This window comes from Myiozetetes cayanensis, unplaced genomic scaffold, assembly GCF_022539395.1.
Source record: "Myiozetetes cayanensis isolate MyiCay16 unplaced genomic scaffold, myiCay2020 scf3, whole genome shotgun sequence".
NCBI lineage: Eukaryota > Metazoa > Chordata > Aves > Passeriformes > Tyrannidae > Myiozetetes > Myiozetetes cayanensis.
The window spans coordinates 73,448,818-73,468,654 of record NW_026087521.1 but is presented as its reverse complement, the minus strand read 5'-3'; the positions used below and the strand labels follow the sequence as shown (position 1 = coordinate 73,468,654).

At 44.0% G+C, this 19,837-nt stretch overlaps 1 protein-coding gene across 16 annotated transcripts in view; it reads left to right on the top strand.

Moving 5' to 3' along the window:
- The window catches only part of PPFIBP1 (PPFIA binding protein 1), an 87,487-nt gene that overhangs the window by 52,260 nt on the left and 15,390 nt on the right, over positions 1–19,837 (top strand). For 8 of the 16 annotated variants that reach the window (XM_050324540.1, XM_050324543.1, XM_050324538.1 and 5 more), the window contains 12 exons: positions 6,282–6,368; positions 7,212–7,325; positions 7,861–7,992; positions 10,782–10,874; positions 11,367–11,459; positions 13,233–13,347; positions 14,542–14,574; positions 15,874–15,935; positions 16,587–16,671; positions 17,794–17,948; positions 18,795–18,925; positions 19,651–19,704. In XM_050324540.1, the coding sequence (XP_050180497.1) occupies positions 6,282–6,368; positions 7,212–7,325; positions 7,861–7,992; positions 10,782–10,874; positions 11,367–11,459; positions 13,233–13,347; positions 14,542–14,574; positions 15,874–15,935; positions 16,587–16,671; positions 17,794–17,948; positions 18,795–18,925; positions 19,651–19,704 (1,154 nt within the window). Of the gene's footprint in view, positions 1–1,979; positions 2,236–6,281; positions 6,369–7,211; positions 7,326–7,860; positions 7,993–10,781; positions 10,875–11,366; positions 11,460–13,232; positions 13,348–14,541; positions 14,575–15,873; positions 15,936–16,586; positions 16,672–17,793; positions 17,949–18,794; positions 18,926–19,650; positions 19,705–19,837 lie in introns of those variants that run through there. The other 8 variants (XM_050324547.1, XM_050324553.1, XM_050324545.1 and 5 more) reach the window with 5 other exon arrangements.

Sequence of the window (19,837 nt, the reverse complement as noted above, 5' to 3'; positions counted from 1 at the left end):
ACTTTTCTTGAAAGTGTTTTGGGTTTTTTGTTTTAATTTTTTTTAAAAAATACATCTTACGCAACAACCTTCCCAGAAAGAAGAAACCAACTGTGTCTTGTTAAAAAGAAGAGTGAAGGGAGGGAGTGGGTGGACATTCTCTTCCCACGTCTCAGAGCCGTTTTCCCCAAGCTCCTGATCTGAACTTGTGTATATGGGTCCTGTTGAGTGCCTTGCCCTCTTTAAAGGGTGTGCCCCTGGAATGAACCAGCCAGGATAACACTTCTTTAAAACCCACGGCAAGTGCAACTGTGGTTTTAGCTTTGGAGTGACTTTCTGAATTTATGTGTATATATGTATATATAAAATACCTGTTTTATTAATTATTTTCACTCCAGAAGCGAATTTCTGAAGTTGACTGTCAAGCAAAACAAACTTTCTGGCCTCCAAAGGTTTATTGAATTACATAGAATCATGGAATCATTAAGGTTGGAAAAGACCTCTAAGATGATCACCAAGTCCAACCACAGAACATGTTCAGCTCATCAGAAGATTGATCTGTATTTTGTATTGCACAGAGTGGCTTGCTTGTGCAATCCAGAGTGTTGCTGCTGTCTCACAGCCCAGCTTCAGATTTGGACAATTTTTCAACAAATTGGTCCTTCCAGACTGACTGTGGAGTAGTGAGAGTTCACATGAGGGAATGTGAGCTTTTAGAGAGAAACCTTCCCTGCTGGATAAACATGGCTTGTAATCTTACCGAGATCTGTTGACCTGTTTGGGCAGCAGGGTGGTTCCCCGGTGGAGGAAGTGGTTTGGTTAGCCAGAAATCACCTCATATTTCTTGTTCATGGAAAAATCTCGCCTTCAAACCGAAGTTTGTTGTTTGATTGTCCTGGTGTGGGCGTACAGTGCAGTCATATGGTTCAGCTGCTGCTGCTGCTGCTGCTGGGTTTAGCTGTCAAAAGCTCCTATGGTAATGTGTGGCACATGGGTGTTTACCACCAAATACCTGAGATCCCTCCTCAAGTTTGCAGAATCAAAGGAGTCTTGTGATACTGTCTCAGCCTGTCGTGGTAAATTCCCTGCCAGCAATACTTCATGTCTGGGAGAGATCTGCCTCCCAAAGTTCTTGAAATGCAGGACCCTGCTTCTTGTTCTTCATCCAGACTGGTGTGTCTTTTAACCCTGGAAGGTACTGCAGGCTCATTTATAGCACATCTTGGCGTGGCATCTTCGTGAGTTCATCAACAGTAAGAACAACCCATGCAGCCCTGATGGCAGAGCGGTCAAAAATCACCATTCCCAATCCAAAATGCATCGGTGTGGTTTCAAAAGTACAGCTCCTGCTCCTCTTCTGCTCTGCTGAGTTGCTCTGGGTTACCCAGTATTCATGCTTGTGAGATTTTTATCTCTCAGTGGTAGTTTTAAATATTTCTTTCCACTATGAAAGCTGTGTTTTTTTGAGGTAATCCACAGGACTCCCCGAGTTGGGCTCTGTGGTAAAATACATTAAGGATTTTTTTATGCTGCTGCTGTTACTGGGTCAGTTGAAACTTGAACCTGAGGACAGAGGTTGGTTGTTATTGTTGCATTTTACCTCATCCTTAAGCATGACATAAACTTGAGACCAAGCCACTCGTGAGACCTGGGACGGCTGAGTCAACCTTTTCCTTCCATTTCTTTCTTGGCGTCTACAAGTGAATTAATTACACGTGTCCTTCCAGCTTTTTCCAAGTCATAGCCCATCCGGGCAAAGCAAGCTCCCTCCTCTTGACTCCGCAGTCGGCTGGAGGGGTGGGAATTGCTCCTCGTGCTCGGGTGTTTCCGCGGGGCCGGGAGGAGCAGAGCAGGGGGTGATGCTGACAGGGAGCGAGGGTGGAGGTGCGCGGGGCTGTCCTCGCTCGCAGGTCGGGGTTTCGCTGCTCTGCCACCTCCCCGCCTGCTGCGCCGGGGTGATGCGGGTTGGGAGAGTTCCCCGCCGGGCTTTGATGTGTTAACTCCCCAGAGCTGCTCGCTCCGCCCGACGAGCGCTGCTGCTTCCCGGGCTGCGCTTCCCGCATCTCCCGCTCCATCCCGGCTCCGGCGGGGGAGCCTGGACCGTTCACCTCCCCTGGGCTCGGCACAGCCCTGACGGCGCCGGGGCTGCGGCTCCCAGCCTGGTTATCCGCACAGCCCCTCGGCTGCCTGGAAATAGCCATGACCAGCATGGAGTACAGCTGGGACATTCACGGCCACTGCGTGTGGCTAAATAAGGTAAGGAGCTCCGTGTTTGCTCTGCCTCCTGCGCTTCTCCCGCTGACAAACCATAGCTGGGCGACGCTGGGGATGGGAATTTCGTCCTCCTCTTGGATCAAGCACCAGCTGTGCTGCTGTTGAGGAAGGGGAACACTGTGACACGAGTGCATCTTCCCTGTTCAATATTGGTATTTACAAAATGTTTCAGGTAAAGGTCTCAGAGTGAAGGGCTGTCTCAAGCTGGTTTTCTTTCAGAATTCGCTTTTATTGCAGGGAAGCCTTTAAAATGTAACGTGGGGGTGGGGGGGTTGAGAGGGTTTGTGTGGGGTTTTTTTTCCCCCCCTTCTCATTCTGTAAGGGGGAACTAAGGTGTAAACTTTAGGAAAAGCTCAGCAGCAGGTCTGCCTGTCTGCTTCCAGAGCACGTGCAAATACTCAGAGGGATAAACTGGGAAGTGTGAAATGTGGGAGATGCCGGTTTGGGAGGGCATGGTGGGGTCCCACACAGACTGGTTGAACACCATATGAATTGTGCTCAGACCTGTATAAATTTGGGACAGAATCAATGCTTACAGAGAGTAAAGCTGTCATGGCTCTGTATCCAAATACTTTGCTTGGAAAACCTGGAGGCTCTTTCCGTGGCACACAGAGTGATGTTGAGGTGGCTGGGGCTGGAGGAACCCCCTTGCAAAGGACTCTCTAAGGCTGAGGGAACAAGCAGAACAGCAGCAGCTTTGTTTAACTAAGCATAGGTAATGTGTATTCTAATGATGTGAACAGTGTAAGCATGTTGATGAGCTCTAATTTAACTCCAGATGGTCAGGGAAGAGGTGTCAGGGACAGCTCACTTGCCCAACTGTTGACTTGCCTGTGGTGGTCCAAGCAGTCAGTGCAATCTGCTGCACAAGGAGATGATGCTGTGGAGTGGCAGCTCCTTCTATACAAATCAAACTGCACATACAGCAAGAGCAGTGTGATTTGTGCTGCTTATTTCCCTCCTCCGAAAGCAGGAGAGAAAATGAAGGGAAATGAGGGTATCAGCTGTGGTAGGCTAAAAAATGAGTTATCTTTGAAAGGAGAATTCAGCAACTGAGAGGAAATGGATTTATTTATTTTTTAAAATAATTTATTTATTTTTTTTATTAGGAGGTTTAAACCAGCAGCTATTAGAAACTTCCCTGCGGTTTGGAATGCTAACTCACTTCCAGGGAAAAGGGATTAGAGAATGAAGGCAGACAAGCTGTGAAAGTTTGGTGATGCATCTGCTTACTTCAGGAATAATTCCCTCCAGAGCAGCGTGGATTTTTACACTTAGATGATTACAGACAAAGCTTCCACACGTGTTTAACAGATTAGCCACGGATTGATCTTGGAGAGTTTCTAAGTGCACTGGGTCTGATCTTATGAGGCATTTTAAGTAAATGCTTAACCTCAAACTTCTGTGAAGCCTCAGTGGCGTTTTGACAACTGTTCTTTTGTTTTTAGGATTAGAATCTGTACTGGTAAATCTGCGTTCTCTTCCCGTGCAGTGTTTTGCTGTTAATCCCCAAACTGAAAACACATGCAAAGTCCAACTGCTTAATTGAAGATAGATTTGAAGTTGCTGATGAAAAGAGCCTTCTTTGGAAAAGGGAAAGCTTTCCTTGAACAGCTCGTAAACTGTGTTAATCCTGTATTGACATAAATGATACAAATTTGATCCAGAACTACCAAGTGCCCCAAATATGCTGTTGAATCAAACATTTACTTTTCTTTCTTGCTTCTCTTATTGTTATTTTCTCCCCTCAAAGCAAAGCCATTGCTCTGCAGGGTGAGTGGTTGCCAGGCTCAGTCCCAGGGGGAGGATGCAGGTTCCTAGGTGGAGAGACACTCCTGAAGGACACACTGAGTGTTGCTCTCCCAGGTTTTGCACACACCAGGTTTCCTGGCATCTTTCAGACTTTCCTGTATCCACTTTCTTGCTGTTAAGGCTCCATCCACCTCATCTCCTCATGCACTTCTTTCCCATATTCAGTGTTTGGGCATCTTCCCTCTCTGTTTCTCTTCAGTTCCACCCACTGCCATTATTACTCTCTTCTTCTTTTCATGTGTTTCATTTCCCCTCTTCCTTTCTCATCTCTCTGGGAAGGATATCACGTCAGGAATCAACTTTTTACCTCAGACAGTGCAGAGCAAAGATCTGGGAGGGCATCTGCCCATTACCTGCAGGTCCCTGGTCTCTGCACCACCCTGGGAGGGGCTGGGGCTGCTGCTCTTGGAAGCAGCTGCCGTGGTCTTTCTGTGTCATCTTTTCCTCCACTGAAACCAAAGTCAGTGACCTTCTTGACTTTTTATGCCTAAAATGAAGAGTCAGTCCTGCCTTGCAGAAATTAAAACAGCTCAGGCAAAAAGCCAACTGCCCTTGGGTTGTACTCGAGGTTTTCTGGTTTTGGTCTGCTTTTATGGAGGTTTTGGAAAATGTTTCTGGCAGTAGCCACAAAAGAGATCTTTGCCCCCAGTACACACAACTTGCAAAACTGAGACATCTCTGCAAGGTTTCTCCTAGAGAAAAGATGAACTGCCCTCAGCATTTGACAGGACGAGAGGAAATGGCCTCACGTTGCACCAGGGGAGGTTTAGGTCAGATATTATGAAAAATTTTCTTGCCTGAAAGGGTTATCAAGCACTGGAGGGAGGTGGTGGAGTCAGCATCCCTGGAGGGATGTAAAACACATGTGGCTATGGCTCTTGAGGACATGGTTTAGTGGTGAATGTGGTGCTGGGTCGATGGTTGGACTTGATGGTCTTGGAGATATTTTCCAGCCTTAACAAGTCTGTGATTCTTTAAGCCCTTTTATTTGGCTTTGAGCGAGAACAACCTTTGTTCCTGTGCTGTTTGGGGTTCCCTCCTCCCTGTTTCTGATGTCAGTGCACAGCTCTGGCCTGAGCTGTCCCTCTCCAAACACTCCTGTTTTAAAGCCAAGTGCGACGTGCTGAGCAAAGCGGATTTTCGTGTCAGAAACGCGAAGGGAGTTCAGCAACAAAGGTGTCTTGGCAAGATGCTGAGCTCTGACTAACATTCTGCTTTAACACCTCGTTGGTTTTCACAGCATTGTAAAGACATTTTCATCGTGGTGTGAAACCAGGACCTCCCTCCCCACGCTTTCCTCACGCAGCCTTTGGTTTCGGCTGATTCCTGTCTGGTTGTGCTGACTGGAGGTGTCAGGAGGGTCAGCGGTTCGGGTGCTGATGTGGTGGTTGGGAGGCAGGGAGTTCAGTCTGTGTTTTGGCAAGGCTCATCACATATTCAGGAGGCAATGAAGGCCCCTCAACGTTGGGGGGTGTCTCTGCTGGATTTCAGAGCAGCTTCTCAGCCTCCTCTAAGCAATTTATGCAACGATGGTAACAGGAATTTCTGTTCTGAGCCGAGGTCTGATCGTGGCATGGATCACAGAGTGCTTTGAGACAGCTTTGAATATGGATAGAATAAAGCCCTTCTCGCTGCTCAAGAGCATTGAAGTCATTATGGAGAAAGTTGCTGATTCCTCTGAACTCTCTGATAGCATTAACATGTATTCTTGTTTCTCTTTAGCCTCAGGCAGCTTTGCAAAGAGATGTGTTCAGAGTGCAGACGTTCACCCGTACCCAGTAAGATGTGCCTGATGTAAAAAGATGTCTCTTGCTGTGTGTACGACTTGCAGGAAGCATAACACACATCTTGTAGATTGCACATTTATTTATTTATTTATTTATTCACTTACTGAATGTCTCAGGGTATTTGTCTCCTTGCAAGTCTGGCTTAGCCTTGTGTATGGTTGAGTCCAAATTTTGTTAGCAAAATGCTGAATGCACAGTAAGTGACTTTTGCAGAACTGGGTCACCAGAAGGTTCTTTCTTGGAGCCCTTGAACAATTCTTTCCTGAATGGTGTGTCCTTTGTTGGCAATGTATTTGATATGTGACCCTTGGGGGGCTGGAGGATACTACAAAACTGTGCAGACTAAAAAATACTCCCTAAGTGTGCTGATAGCATTGGATGGCACTGTGCTACACTTGCTGACTGTGCAATATTTGCTGTCTTTTTCAGACTAATGGACACATATCTGGGAATGGAGATGTTTATCAGGAAAGGCTGGCTCGTCTGGAAAACGATAAGGAATCTCTTGTTCTGCAAGTGAGTTGTCACCCCAAGTATTTTCTTTTGCTCTTGCATTCATGAGACTTTTTGAAAGCATGTGATAGAAACCTCTGAGAATTTATTTGAAGTTGTGATGTCTTGGACAGTTAACCCAGATTAAGGATGGGTGTGGATTTAGATTGCAGGAAGAATGCAAAGGCCTTTCTGTCTGTGTATCCGATCTGTCTGTGAATCTTGTTAGCTGAGCATGTCTGCAGAGCAGCCACCTACGTTCATGTAAATCCTTAAGATCCCTGCTTTCCATGACCGTTCCCATGCTGGCTGCCTCAGGAGACAGATGTCCTGTCCTTAGGAAAGGTGTCTCAAAGGTGTTGTCTGGGTCCTGCCCAGCCTTGGGCTGTGTGTTTTAACCTCCTTTGCTTTTTTTTTTTCTCTCAAGAGGAGGAACTGGTTGCTGTGGTACACAGTGTGTGATCTCTGGGGAAGGAGAATAAATTGTAAGCAGGGAGATTGGGCTATTTGGTTCTTGAGATGGGAACTAATGGGTTTAGTTAATGGATTGTCACAGCAAAGGCATAATTGTTGGTAGCAAAGTGCAGCAGCCACCCCCCATGGAAACTTCCAGGACAAGCCAGGAGGGGAGATGCAGAACTGCAATGCCCCTACCAGAACTTTGGCTGAAACCGTGGCGTGAGAGGGCAGTTTTCCCTCCTCTCCTGTTGCCTTTGCCAAGTGTTGTGTCCACTGCAGAGCTCTGCTGCTCTCCCTGCACGGTCCCATTTCCCCCCTGGCCCAGCCAGCACCGTTACTCACATGCAGTTCCTCAGCTGGCACAGACTCGAGGTGCTGAACGTGCAGCCCTTTGTCCCTGCTCTCCAGGTGAGCGTGCTCACAGACCAGGTGGAGGCCCAGGGAGAGAAGATTCGGGATCTGGAGTTCTGCCTGGAGGAGCACAGGGAGAAGCTGAATGCCACGGAGGAGATGCTGCAGCAGGTATTTCACAGCTCCCTGCCTGTCCCAAACACCCTGCGCTGTGCTGTGGGGAGAGCAGGGCACTCCAAGGTGTTGCACCCCTTGATATCTCTTAGCTAAGGGGTAATTTTCTACCATATTTGCTTTCAAGTCTTTGTGCTTAGTAATGTCAGTGCTGCTTCCCACTGTAGGAATCCAGTTTGCTCTTCTTTGAGTCCTTCCCCACTGAACTTCAAAGAGCCTTTAGATCAGAGCCCCGTGGCAGGATGGCTGGATTCCCCTCACAGCTCCTTGCTGCCCACAGCCACTGTGATGACAGACAGGCTTTTTCCTCAGCCTGGCAGCCAGCCCAGGATAGTGCCCCCGTGATCCCAGATGCATCCTAGGTGCCTGGAGTCTGTCAGACGGATAATAGCTGTGTCCCAGGGCTTCACACAGTGCAAGAAAGAGGGTGATGCTTTTCCCCATGAAGGGGAGCTTTAGCTGTCAGAATAAATCACTGATTTTTTCCCCTTGGGTGAATAATTCTGTTCTCTTCCTCTTTATCTTGAATCAGGAGCTTTTAAGCAGAACAACCCTTGAAACTCAGAAGTTGGATCTTATGGCAGAGATTTCCACTCTGAAATTAAAGCTTACATCTGTAGAGAAGGATAGATTGGACTATGAGGACAGATTCAGGGACACAGAGGTGAGTAAAACCCGACGGAATAAATTGTGAAAGCTGTGTGTGTCTTGACATTACCTAAAAGGAACCTGAAACAGGCAAGAAGAGAACTCATCTTTAAGGTTAAAAAATATATCTCTTAAAATTAGAAGTGTCCCCTTTGTTAAATTCTGGTTTTACAAAGGAAGGTTCCCAGAGCCACTTTGGGATTCCTGCCATCAGAGCTGCCAGCCCTGGCAGTGCTCCCCTCAGGCCTTTACCCTCTGCATTGCAGGTCTGTGCAGCTGAGCCTTGTTCATTTTTGAAGCCAGAAAGCTTCAAAACAGGTGGGCAAACCCAGTTTTTTTCTAGGAAACCCCAGGTATCAGGCCAGGTTTTGCTGCCAGGATGACATGCCCCATATCAGAAGTTCCTTGGGTCTGCCTGCGAAGCAGAACAAAGTTTCCACTTCTGGATTCGTAACCGAGCTGAAATGTCAGGTGTTTGTATTGTGGATGTTCCAGATGTCCTTCATTTCTAGAAGGAAAAAAGCCATATTGTAATCACAGGAGAGAAAAATTTCCACTTCAGTCAGTGGTTTCCCACCTCCTTAGTTTCCAGTGAAGCGTCGTTCCTCACCTGGCTTTACGAGCAGAAGGAAAAGAGTTAGGCTTGCTTTTGAATTGCTTCCTTTGGACCTGAAGCCCACAGGTTAAAAACTAATGACTTGAAACACCCTCAGATTTAAAAGTAAGTGATTCTGTGGGTGGTGACAGCTTTGTGACAGCACATTTTCCAAAGCTGTGGGATGGGTCCATGTGCCTCCTGTCACCTTTTGCTCTAGTTCGGTAACAGGTCTGATTTCCTTCCTCTCTTTCTATCCTTATTTTTATTAAATCTAGTTGATTGTAGAGCTCTCCTGCACTCCCCCTTCCTTTGTTTCCACCCTGAACTGCAGTCTCTCCATGGTTTAATAGCACAACTCACATACCAAGAAGGTGGACCTGGAGCTACTGGTTCCCAGAAAAGTGGCTCCAGTGTGGGGAGCACACCCTGAACTGCAGCTCTGTAAGCTCTGTGCAAAAGGCTATCAAGACCTTTCTCTTTGAAATACCTTGAAATACACTTAATGCCCTTGATAAAAATAAGATAACTTAATTCTATTTAATTAGGGGCTATATAGATTTATTTCCTGGGTGTTTCTGCCAGAACTAATGAACTATTACTGAAATGTTCCTCCCTCCCTTTGAAAACCAGAACGATGTAGTTTAGTGTAATAGGAATTATTACATTGTTTCTTCTTTGCTTCAGCACTTTATAGGTGTAAAAAGGCTTAGGCTTAAACACTGAAAGGGGTAATATATCCTAATTTCCGTTTGGTTCAGTGGAAAAATGAATGGCTGATTAGTTGTAAGGGTCTCAGCCCTTACGAAATCTCCAAGAGGTATTTTGGAGGCAGTGCTTAATCAGCATGACACAGTATTTTATTCATTATTGATCTAATGATATTCCTGTTTAAAGTAGCAGATTATCAACTATTTTAGCAGAGCTGAATATTTAAATGAATATTTAAAATATTTGACCACAAAACACATTGTGGCATTTACATGAAGAGTTCAAAATGGAAATAGATTCTTACCCAAGCTGGGGAAGAAAAGCTATGACTATTGCTTCTGGTTTTATTCATGGAAAAGAAAAAAAAACCCCATCATTGACATCTGACAACTCCTGTGGAGCTACTGTCTCCTACAGAATTACCATTCAAATTAAATCCCTGTATTATCCAGTTGTTCCTTATGTTCTTATGCAACTTCCCATTCCAGCTTGGTTGGTTACTCATGTTCTCCATCCTTTCTCTAAACAGATGCTTCACTGGGCCTTTCTGCTCTAGGATTTGCTGTCTAGATGTTCACAAATACACAGCTTTTCCCCAAGCTAATTGTATACTTAATAGGGATTTGTAATTGTTCTGTTCTTTCAATCATTCCAGTCTTTCCACTTTCTCAGCAGGCACCAGCGTTATTTTCCTTAAGGAACACGGGTGGGCTGAGTTGGACTGAGTTTATATAAGAAAATACCTTACAAGGGAGTTTATTTAGGGAGGCGTCCATAACCAGCCTTTGAAGCAGCAGCCAGAGGGTAAAAGTGGCTCAGTCACGGGGAGATCTTCATAACTTAACCACCACCAGTGTCCCTTGTGCACAGGAGTTTCTGAGAGGAGCAGTTTGTGTTCCCAGAGCCAGTAAGGAAAACCTCTGACTCATCACAGCTCAAAGTTATCATTGTTTTTTTTATTTTTTTGGGGGTGCACTTGCAAGGGAGTAATTGAAAATATTCTGGTGGCAAAGCATTCTGTTAGGACTTGTCTTGAACTTCTGTTTAACACTTGAGAGAAACTGTATGGTGTTTTTTGGTCACCAGTTACCAGTGGTAAAGGGTCTGATTACCCAGGAGGTCCATAAGAGATTAATCAGAATAATTTCACTTCTGCTCCAGGATCCTACTACACTCTTGAATCCTGGTGGAATTCACTCAACAGTGAGTGCCACACAGTGACATTGGGTCATGCCACAGGAGAGAGAAACCCCCCCAAAATCAATTGTCAGAGTGTCAAAGGTGACAGACCTGGGAACAGAAATGAAAGCCGAGAAACAGAGTCCCTGGTTATCTGGGAAGCTCTGAGTTGCTTGGCTTAGGTGGTGTGATTTTGTGTACAGGGTGCCTTTTATTGCTGCTTTTACTGTTGCTGCTTCCCTACCAATGGGTAGCTGTTGTTCTGGGGCTTTTTACTGAATTTTCTCATTGTTTCTGCTCTTCTTTTTCCCTTCGCTCAGGATTTGATCCAGGAAATAAATGAACTGCGCTTGAGAGTGGGAGAGATGGACAATGAAAGACTCCAGTACGAGAAAAAACTGAAAACAACCAAAGTGAGTGAGGCCGAGGGGAAGGGCAGAGATGGCTCTCAGTCAGGTTTTAGGAGTTCACTCTCTTTTCCCCAGTCCCTGCCTGCACCCTGCAAAATGCTGAGCCCTCTCAAGCCCTGGGGTTTCATGGTTCTCACTTAGCACCAGGGGCTATTTCCAAATGTCATGCTGTGGTTTGCAGCCTGAGCAGTGTTTTTCTTATGAAGGATAACTCACCTTGCTGTATTAGTAAATTTATGACCTGTTTAGAGCCTTGTTTCACATGTGTGTCAAGAAACACCAGTTGCAGCACACAAAGTGTGTGCAATAGTTGGGACCAAAATTTAGCATTTATTTTCTTCTCAATGTGCTAAAAATAAGCCACTTCTGGTGTGAAAACATGCACCTAAGTATTTCTAGCAGCCTGTTGCTCTGAGTGTCTAACTTCTCTTTACCATTTAGCCTTGTCTCTTTTCTGCCTTCAGTTTTCTCTCACTCCTCTGTCTCTGTTACCAGTCTTTAATGGCCAAACTTTCTAGTATGAAAATCAAAGTGGGGCAGATGCAGTATGAAAAGCAGCGGATGGAGCAAAAAAGCCAGATGCTAAAGGTGGGGTAGTTTCTGGGGGACACTGGGCCTGTTTTGAATCCTTCATGTCCCCCCCTTTTGCCAGTCTCTCATCGTGCTGTCACGCTCTGTTCTTCATTCAGTGCTGTGTGGTGGTATGCAGTGTGCCCTGCCTCGTTTTACAGAGCTCCTGATGTAGATGTGCCTTGTAAACAGCTTTCATTTGGCATGGGAGAGGATTTTAGTGGTGTCACCTTTGCATAAGGTGACACATAATGGAATTAGACTCGGGTTAAAATCATTCCCCTTCCGAGGGAAGGTTGCCTCGTGTGTTGCTTTCACATCCATTATTCAAGCAGAACTTTGCATCACCCTTTTATAGAAAATTTATTCATGAAAACTAGCTGGAAAATAGTGATTCTCTCATACTCCCCCCCTGCCTCCCCTCTCCCACATGTAAATTTGCATATCGTGTTTCTAATTTCGGGGGAAGAAGCACACACTGACAGCCACGTGCAGCTCTGGCTGCCTGTGGGTATAACAGCAGCTTCTCAAGTGACCAAGAGCTGGTCTTAATTTGGAGGAGCATGGATCCTACACTGGCAGAAATCCCACCAGGATCAGTGCCCTGCTGAGCACTGGAGAACTGTATTTATTGCCCAACCGCTGTTGGGGAAGAAGCTTTGATTTCTTGGCAATTTTAAGATTGATCTTAATTAATTGATCTGTGGGTTGGGTTTGTTTGGGTTTTTTTCTTTTTTATGATGCTTTAGAGCAAACATGAACCAGTTTCAGGAAATTCCATAGTCTGGGTTGCAGACATCACTTCATATTTGCAACAGATCTTTTGAGGGTTAGCTCAGGAAAATACCTAAACCATGGCATTTTGTAGTTTGGTTTATTCCTTTAAGGATTTAAAACGTCATTTAACAAGCTGTTAATGCCAAAATGCTGAGTCTTGCCTTGTTTTGTTTTGTTTACAAGCTGAACAAATTAAATTTTCAGTGTTGGGTACATTTGCACTGAGGGCCCTGTCTTGATGACGCTGTTGCACAAGATATCCTCGGACATCACAGAAAACATGTTACTAAACTGGGTAGGATTCGACTCAACTTTTAAAAAGTTAAATGCATGGGGCTGTGCCAGTTCACTTGCTAGTGCAGATGGTTGGATCTAAGTTAAAATTTGACAGCATTTTTCTAATACACCCCAACTCCCCCAAACACCATCTGTCTCGTTCCCAAGAGTCTCAGCTCCGAGCTTCCTTCCCTAGTGCTTGATCAGCAAACCCAGACTGTGGCAGAGGTACCACATTTGTGTCTGAACTGCTTTCCAGTGTGTGTGTCCATGTGCTTGCTGGTGTTGTGGTTGATTTTTCTTCCATAGAAGCAGTGGTTATTTCTGAAACTGTCCTCAGCCTGGTTGTTTGGCTTTGAACATGCAAAATGCCCTATAAAAATACCAAACTAAATCTCTGCAGGTTTTAGCCTTTGCCCTCATCACCTGCACTTTTTCTGTCTGTGCAAGGTTAAAGAAATAAAATAAATAAGCAAACTCCTTTTTTTTTCAAATCTTCACTATTTCTCCTTTAAATTTAGACGTAAAATCTCTTTACAATGAGTCTGACAATTCCAGACCACTGGTTTTGCCCCCAGAGGTCTGTTGTGATGTTCAGGGTCAGTTTGGTGGGTGTAAATGCCAGGGGGGTCCCTGGGTCATTTCCACAGGCTGAGGATCTGCCCAGTGTGCTCCCTAGGAGGAAATTTTGGGAACATCTGAGCTGTGTGTCCCTGAGGGACTCTGTCTCTGTTACAGGATGAGCTCTCAGCTCTGAAAGACAAACTGGAGCAGAAGGAAGCCGAGGTAAAAAGGTTGCACGAGAAATTGGTTTGCAAGCTCAAAGGAGAAGGGATTGAAATCCTGGACAGAGGTAAGAGAAAAGGAGGCTCTGTCACCATGTCCTGCTCAGTCACCTCATCTGAGCTCGTGTCTCCAGGAATGCTTGTACAGGAGATAAAAGCCTCAATTTTCACAAGCTTTGTGTTTACCTCTCGTAAGATATTTATTTAGTGGGTGTTGATGATGCAGCTGCTGGAATTACTGTCAAAGCAAGTTCTTGATCACATTTGAACAGGCCAGGATATCTGTCCCTAGCTAGATCTTTATGTGGCTTGTTGGAGGCCTAAAAAGATGCAGTTTGTATTGGCCAAGAGACACTTAAAAGAATTTCAGCAAGTTCCCCGAAAAGGACATTTTTCTGCCTGAGTATCTGTGGGCTTTGTGCTATTTTTTATTATCTATGGAATAGCCAAACTGCAGACCAAAGTATGATGTGGACCTACCCGTAAGCAGGTGAAACTGAGGATTGATTCTAGATTTGTGCACTGGTCAAGTCCAAATCTTAGTTAGGCTTGAATTAGCACACACGTTTTCCTTGCCAGGTAATTATTTTATTTGCTTGTAAAGAAAAAACTAAGTTAGTGTTTATTTAAGCTTAGATTCAGGATTTATGTTATTGAAAACTAAAATTTATTTTTTGTTAAAGCCTCACAAGAATTTTCCACAGACTTTCTTGGCCTGCTGCAGTTTAAATTCTGAATGCATTTCACTGGTAGTTACTGCTGATTTTAAGGTCATGCTTTCAAAGTGTGTTTTTTGGAAAAACAAAGCCACGACAGATTAGTCTCCCCCCTGACCTGAGGAGGAAAAGGCTGCGTGTAGATTGTCACATTTTATTTAATAAAATGATCTGTTTTCAAAACCACTGGCTAAAATCACTACAAGTGACCACATTTAAGGACATTTAAATGTGAACAAGGTCTGATTTTGTTGCATTCATGACTACTTATATAGGGCTCTTTTTTCCTGGGGAGCTGCTTGAACTCCCATTACCCTCAGGTCCTCAGCTTTAGTTTAGTTTTCAGTACAGCTCAGCAGAAGATCTTTGGCTATGATGAAACGTTTTCTTCTGCCTTGGATCAACATTAAGAAGCCCAGATTATCTGCCTCATTAGCTGAGTGAAGTGAGGAATAGTTGTCTCTTTTTATTATCAGCGTTCTCTCAAAAGTTATTTAATGTCATAACCTTCGTGCTAATTTCAAATCAATGGGTTTTCCTGCACAGATGAAAATTGTAAAAAGAAGCTCAAAGACAAAAGTAAGGTTTCTGGTGTCTTTCCCCCAGCATTTGCATTCCAGAAGTGCTTTCCAGAATAGCTCCCTGCATGTGTTTGCAAAACTGCTTTAACAAACGTGGTCAGGTTGCATCATCTATAACCCTTAGTTACGGTAACACTGGAGAATAAGGGTGGAGATATCACATGAAACCCCAAAATTTTCTAAGAAAAGCTGATGGGCAAAGAAAGATTTGGTCTCAACAAGACCCACAAAGCAGTTGCCTCCCAGTGAAATGCAGCTGCAATCCAGAAAACCAGATTTTCAGCCAGCAGAACTGAGGGAAAAATCACTGGAAGTGGCTCAGTTACTGGTTTAGTTTCTAAATGTCTTTAATCCGGAAAGCCAGCCAGGCAGCTTGTTTTCTTCTTGCATGGCATTAAGGAGGAAAATGTTCTTCCTGCTCTGTTTTGCTTTCCAAGAATTTTTGGGGAGTTAGAACAATGTAAAGGGCTTTCTTACCTGTGGAGAAGTTTGGCAGGAAGTTTGCCTGTCAAAATTTAAAGCTCACTTCATTTACACAAGGTGGATTTTTAGGAGAAAAGGGAGATTGTTCCTATTCTCTTTGGATTTCTAGTTCAAAACACCTCCAGAACATACATATTTCCATGTATTTGTACTTCTTGCTAAATAAGGATTATAGATGAAGTGCTGTTGTCTGTATTAAGGACCTGGTCCAAGTGTGAATATATATTTACTCCAGCATGACTGCTCCTCACAGCAAATACTTGTTTCATTCCATTGTGCTGTCCTAATTTCTACATCCACACTGAATTAAGGCTGTAATTAAACATCACTGCCCAATGCTTCCTTCATCATATCCATTAATCCCATTGCTTTGGATAGGGGGTTTTTGAGATGCCATTTGGGGTGTTTGTTGACTGCTGTAATGAGGATGCATTTTATTGCACTCCAAATGGAGTATTTCTTATTTTGAACTTTTTGCTTTGTACTTATTTGGCTGTTTGAAAGATGGAGATGGTGAAAAGTCAAGCAGTAGTTTTACTCTTGAATTTTCCATTCTCTTAAGTTCCTGAATTTAATAATTGCCTTGATAAAACTGTCAGAGGTTTTGAAGAAAAGGGATTTCTTCCATGTATTTCCACCTAACCCAGAATTTAAATGGCTTATGTTTTGTCTGTTAATTTATAAGTTTACTTTCAAATATTACTGAATTGCTTCCAGGTTTTTATTTTGTTTGTTTTTCTTTTTTCATTGCATTTTATTTATTTAAACAAGTGTCTTGTTTAAACTGACTTGGAGAACTGTGTTGTGTTTTTAGATATAGAGGTACAGAAAATGAAGAAGGCAGTAGAATCTCTAATGGCAGCAAATGAAGAGAAGGTAGCAAAGTCATTCTTTTTTCAGCAATCATTCCTCAGACTGATTTAAATCTCTAAGAAAATCTTCGTGTTTGAGCCTTTCACAATTCAATTAAAAACCAAGCTTCTAAGAACTGGTGATTTTTTGTAGTCAGAAGCACAGCAGTGCCTTTAAGGGGCTGTAACTGAGCATTTCTGAGCTCTGTGCATGTACAGAGGGTCCTTACAGAGTCCTTTTACTGTTGTGTCACTGAATTCAGTGTGACTACAATTTACACCGTGTTCTGAAAATGTAAAGAGCTCCATAAAAGTACCCTATGGCAGTCTGTGTTCCCAAAAGGGCTCTCTGTGAAGTAGGAGTTGTTTTAATGGATGGTTTTGTGCTTTCATATGCATGTGCATTTTGTAGGATGTTCTCTTTTGATCACCAAAGCCCTAAATCCTTTGTACAGGGCCAATTTATTGTACTCTACCTTTGACTTGACAAGGGAGCTGGAATCCGCTTTCAAGGCCGGGGCAATAATCAGATGATATTTCAAAACCTCCCAGCATTCTGAGTCCTGTCCCATCCACACTTCCCACTTCTTCCAGTCTCACAACCAGTTAAACTGCAGAATGTAGTTATTTGTATTTCTGGGGGAAGAGGCACAGTCACAACCTGCCTCTGTTTTAGGATCGGAAGATCGAAGAGCTCCGGCAATCTCTGAACAGGTACAAGAAAGTTCAAGACATGGTGATTCTGGCTCAAGGGAAAAAAGGTATTGTACAACCAAAAAAAAAAATTAAACTTTGCCCTCATTTAAACTCCAGGTGCATTGTGGTAGGGAGCTTAGCTGGGAGACTGAACTGGTACCTGTAATCTAAACCCTAACGTGGTCCTTTCCATGTGTTCCAAGACTGGTGGAGGTTTCCAGATCCAGCTTCTGATCCCCTGAGGTGATAAATGTTGAGCTGGTCAAAGGTTTGAGTTTGCCTGAGCTTGTTTAGGACAGACATGGGCTTGTGGCTTTTGTTGGCTGTGCAGGTGTTGGAGGTGGGTGACCTTCCTGGGAGATGGACACAGAGCCCCCAGGGATTCTTTCAAAGAATGAGGATTGTCAACACCTGAGGAGTGAGGAAGCAAAATACATATTTTTGTGGGGCTGAGTGTTGGAGGGGTAGCAGTTTCTGAACTGCTTTTTCACCCCTTCAAACACAGGAGGGTGTTAGAACAGACTTTTGAGTCTCTGGGAACTGTGTTTTGGGGTCACTGCACGGAGCGTGGACAGATGTTCCTGGCAGTGAAAACTGGGCAAGAGAGGTTTTGGCTGTGAACAAACTTTGGCTTGTGTTTGCTTCAGGTCTTTGGCAACGAGTGTGAGATTCCTGCTCACTTTGTTGGAAGCCTTGGTTGTCTTTAACAACCAGTCCAAGGCTTTTGGCAGCACCAGGGCAGTTCAGGAGCAATACTGGGAGCAGAGGATGCCTCAGCATGAACTGAAGGACACAAACACTCAGTTTGTGGCAGGCTGCAGGCACAATGTAGGCACTTAAAGGCTGCTGATAGACCTCTGAGCAGTGGGCTGCATTTTTCCTGTGGGTAACTCAAAGATACCACAGAGACAGCTTAAATTTCAGGCAGACTTGACCTCCTGGTCTTTTCCAGGTGAATAAGGGAAAAGAAGCATTTGGTATGAAATTCCAGAACATGGGCAGGAAATAACTACTCCAGTTTATTCAGCTGGTTGAAAGCAATCCCAGTAAACTCCCTGAGGGCATTTGCTGGGGTTTTTGCTGTTGGTGTTTGTTTTGACCCATAAATGACTGCACCTTGCACGGGCACAGGGATCATCATGTATCCAGAAATAAAGCTAGCAAACCTCCACATTCTCTCCCTTCAGGCAAGGAGAGTGACGGTGAAGACTTGAATTCAGCGTCTGTTTCCACGGTTTTATTGGACACACCAAGCCTGACTGACCCAGAGAAAAGCCCATCCCCAACCCCAGTGACAGCATCTCCAATCCATGATGAGTTTAATGTGAATATTCATGAAGAGGTATCCTTATTCCTTCCTCATTTAATGCCCTTGGTCCTTGGAAACTTTGTTTGTGCTGGTTTCAATATCGCAGATGCCAAAACTCAGGTTTCTGAAAAGACTTTTTTTCTGGGTTGCACAGTTTGTAGTAATGTCTCATATCCTTTTGGAGAATGTAGTTTTCTTGTGAAAGCTTCTGAAGAGTTTGAATTAAATTAATTTTTGCCACGAGAACGGGTCTAAACTACTTTTCCTATCAAGCACACAGAAATTAGTTTTCGTGTCAGACATGGCTATATTTAATGTGGCAGGAACTTGAAGTAAACAAGCAGGACTTATTTAATATATCCTGCCATATTCTTTACATTATTGCATCCATTCAGTTAAATGGTAAGTGTGTTGTGGCCCAATCTCTGATTTTTACAATCAGTAATAAAACTATAGATCTCTTCTCTTAGAAATCTGAGTCAGAGCAGGGACTTGACTTACTTGAATACACTATGAAAAAAATGAAATTAAATTGAATGTTTAGCAGTTTTTTGGTATTCTCTGAGTGGCTGAGGACAAGTGTAAACCTGAAAAGTGAACTACTCTTCATGGTGTCTGTGGTAGAGACAGAGTGAGGAGGCAGCCTTGGGAGACTTGGGAGATTTCTGTCTGTGCTCTTGCTTATCTGTGCAATGATTCATGTTTTATCTTCAATGCCATCTTTCAAATAGTAAATCACTGTATTACAATAGAAAAAACCCCTTTTGAAACCTTGTTTCAGACCCTCCTTTTCACAGTTTATGTGTGACTCTTTTTTTCATATATAACTGCTTCATTTCAGCTCAGAAGAGTGTAACACATATTCTTCATCCTTTTCAGAACTCCTTACAGATCCACACCAGTATTTTACAGATTTCAATCCCTTCTTTTTCGTCAACATCCAAGAGCTCAGAAGTTGCTGCAGAGAGAGTGAAAACCCAGCCTAGGCCAGATGCTGCCAGTGAAATGAGGTATTATTATGGTTTCCATGCATTTTTCAATTGTAAATTCAGTGTTCTGGGACGTTTAATGAGGTTAATAATCTGTCTGGGACTGAATTGTCAAGTAATTAAGTCAGTTAAACGAGGCTGGCATTCATCTGAGGAGCTGTAGCTAACTAAGCTAATGTTCATGAAGTGCAGTGATTAAATCCTCTGTAAGCAAGGAGTGGCCTTCAGCTCCCACCAGCATTTCTAATCCTTCACCCTCCTTGCCCTGGGAGGAGATGGAAAAGCACCCCAGACTCACACCTAAACAAAGGCTGTGCTTGTGTTTTCTACTGGCTCCAAATCCCTGGCTTTTATCTAAGGGAGTATCAAATACTGAGAACAGAGGCAGGAAAATCTTACTGACTAAAACAATCAGCAGTCTTGGTGTGAAAAATCAGTGCAAGCCTGAGTTGATGTGGGATTTTTCCAGTTCCAGTCAAGGAAAGCATCCTGGCCAGCAGACCAGCTTGGCTTGGTTTCTGCTGGGCCTCGTGCAGCTCATCTTCATCTTGAACTCACCTTTGTCCTTTATCTTTCACAAGACTTGCCACCCCAGAGGGGGATATTTGCCCTGTGTTAGTAGCATAAGAGCTGAAGTGAAAGCACAATAAAAGCAGTCTGAGCTGATGGGATTTCTGTCCAGCAAAACATTTGGATGGAATCCCCAAATGCCTCACTTTTTCTGTGTCTTCTCTTTGTTTTTACAGTGAAGGAAGATCAGCAGGTTCCTCCCCAGAAACTCATCTGTGTGATAGTCCAGTGTGAGTACCATCATCAGAACTGTTTAGGAGACATATATTTATATATGATTGTCAATTGAAAACCCCAACACCCCCCCATATTTTAAACACCCATGCAAACATATCAGCTAATTCCAGCAAAAAGGGGGGATTT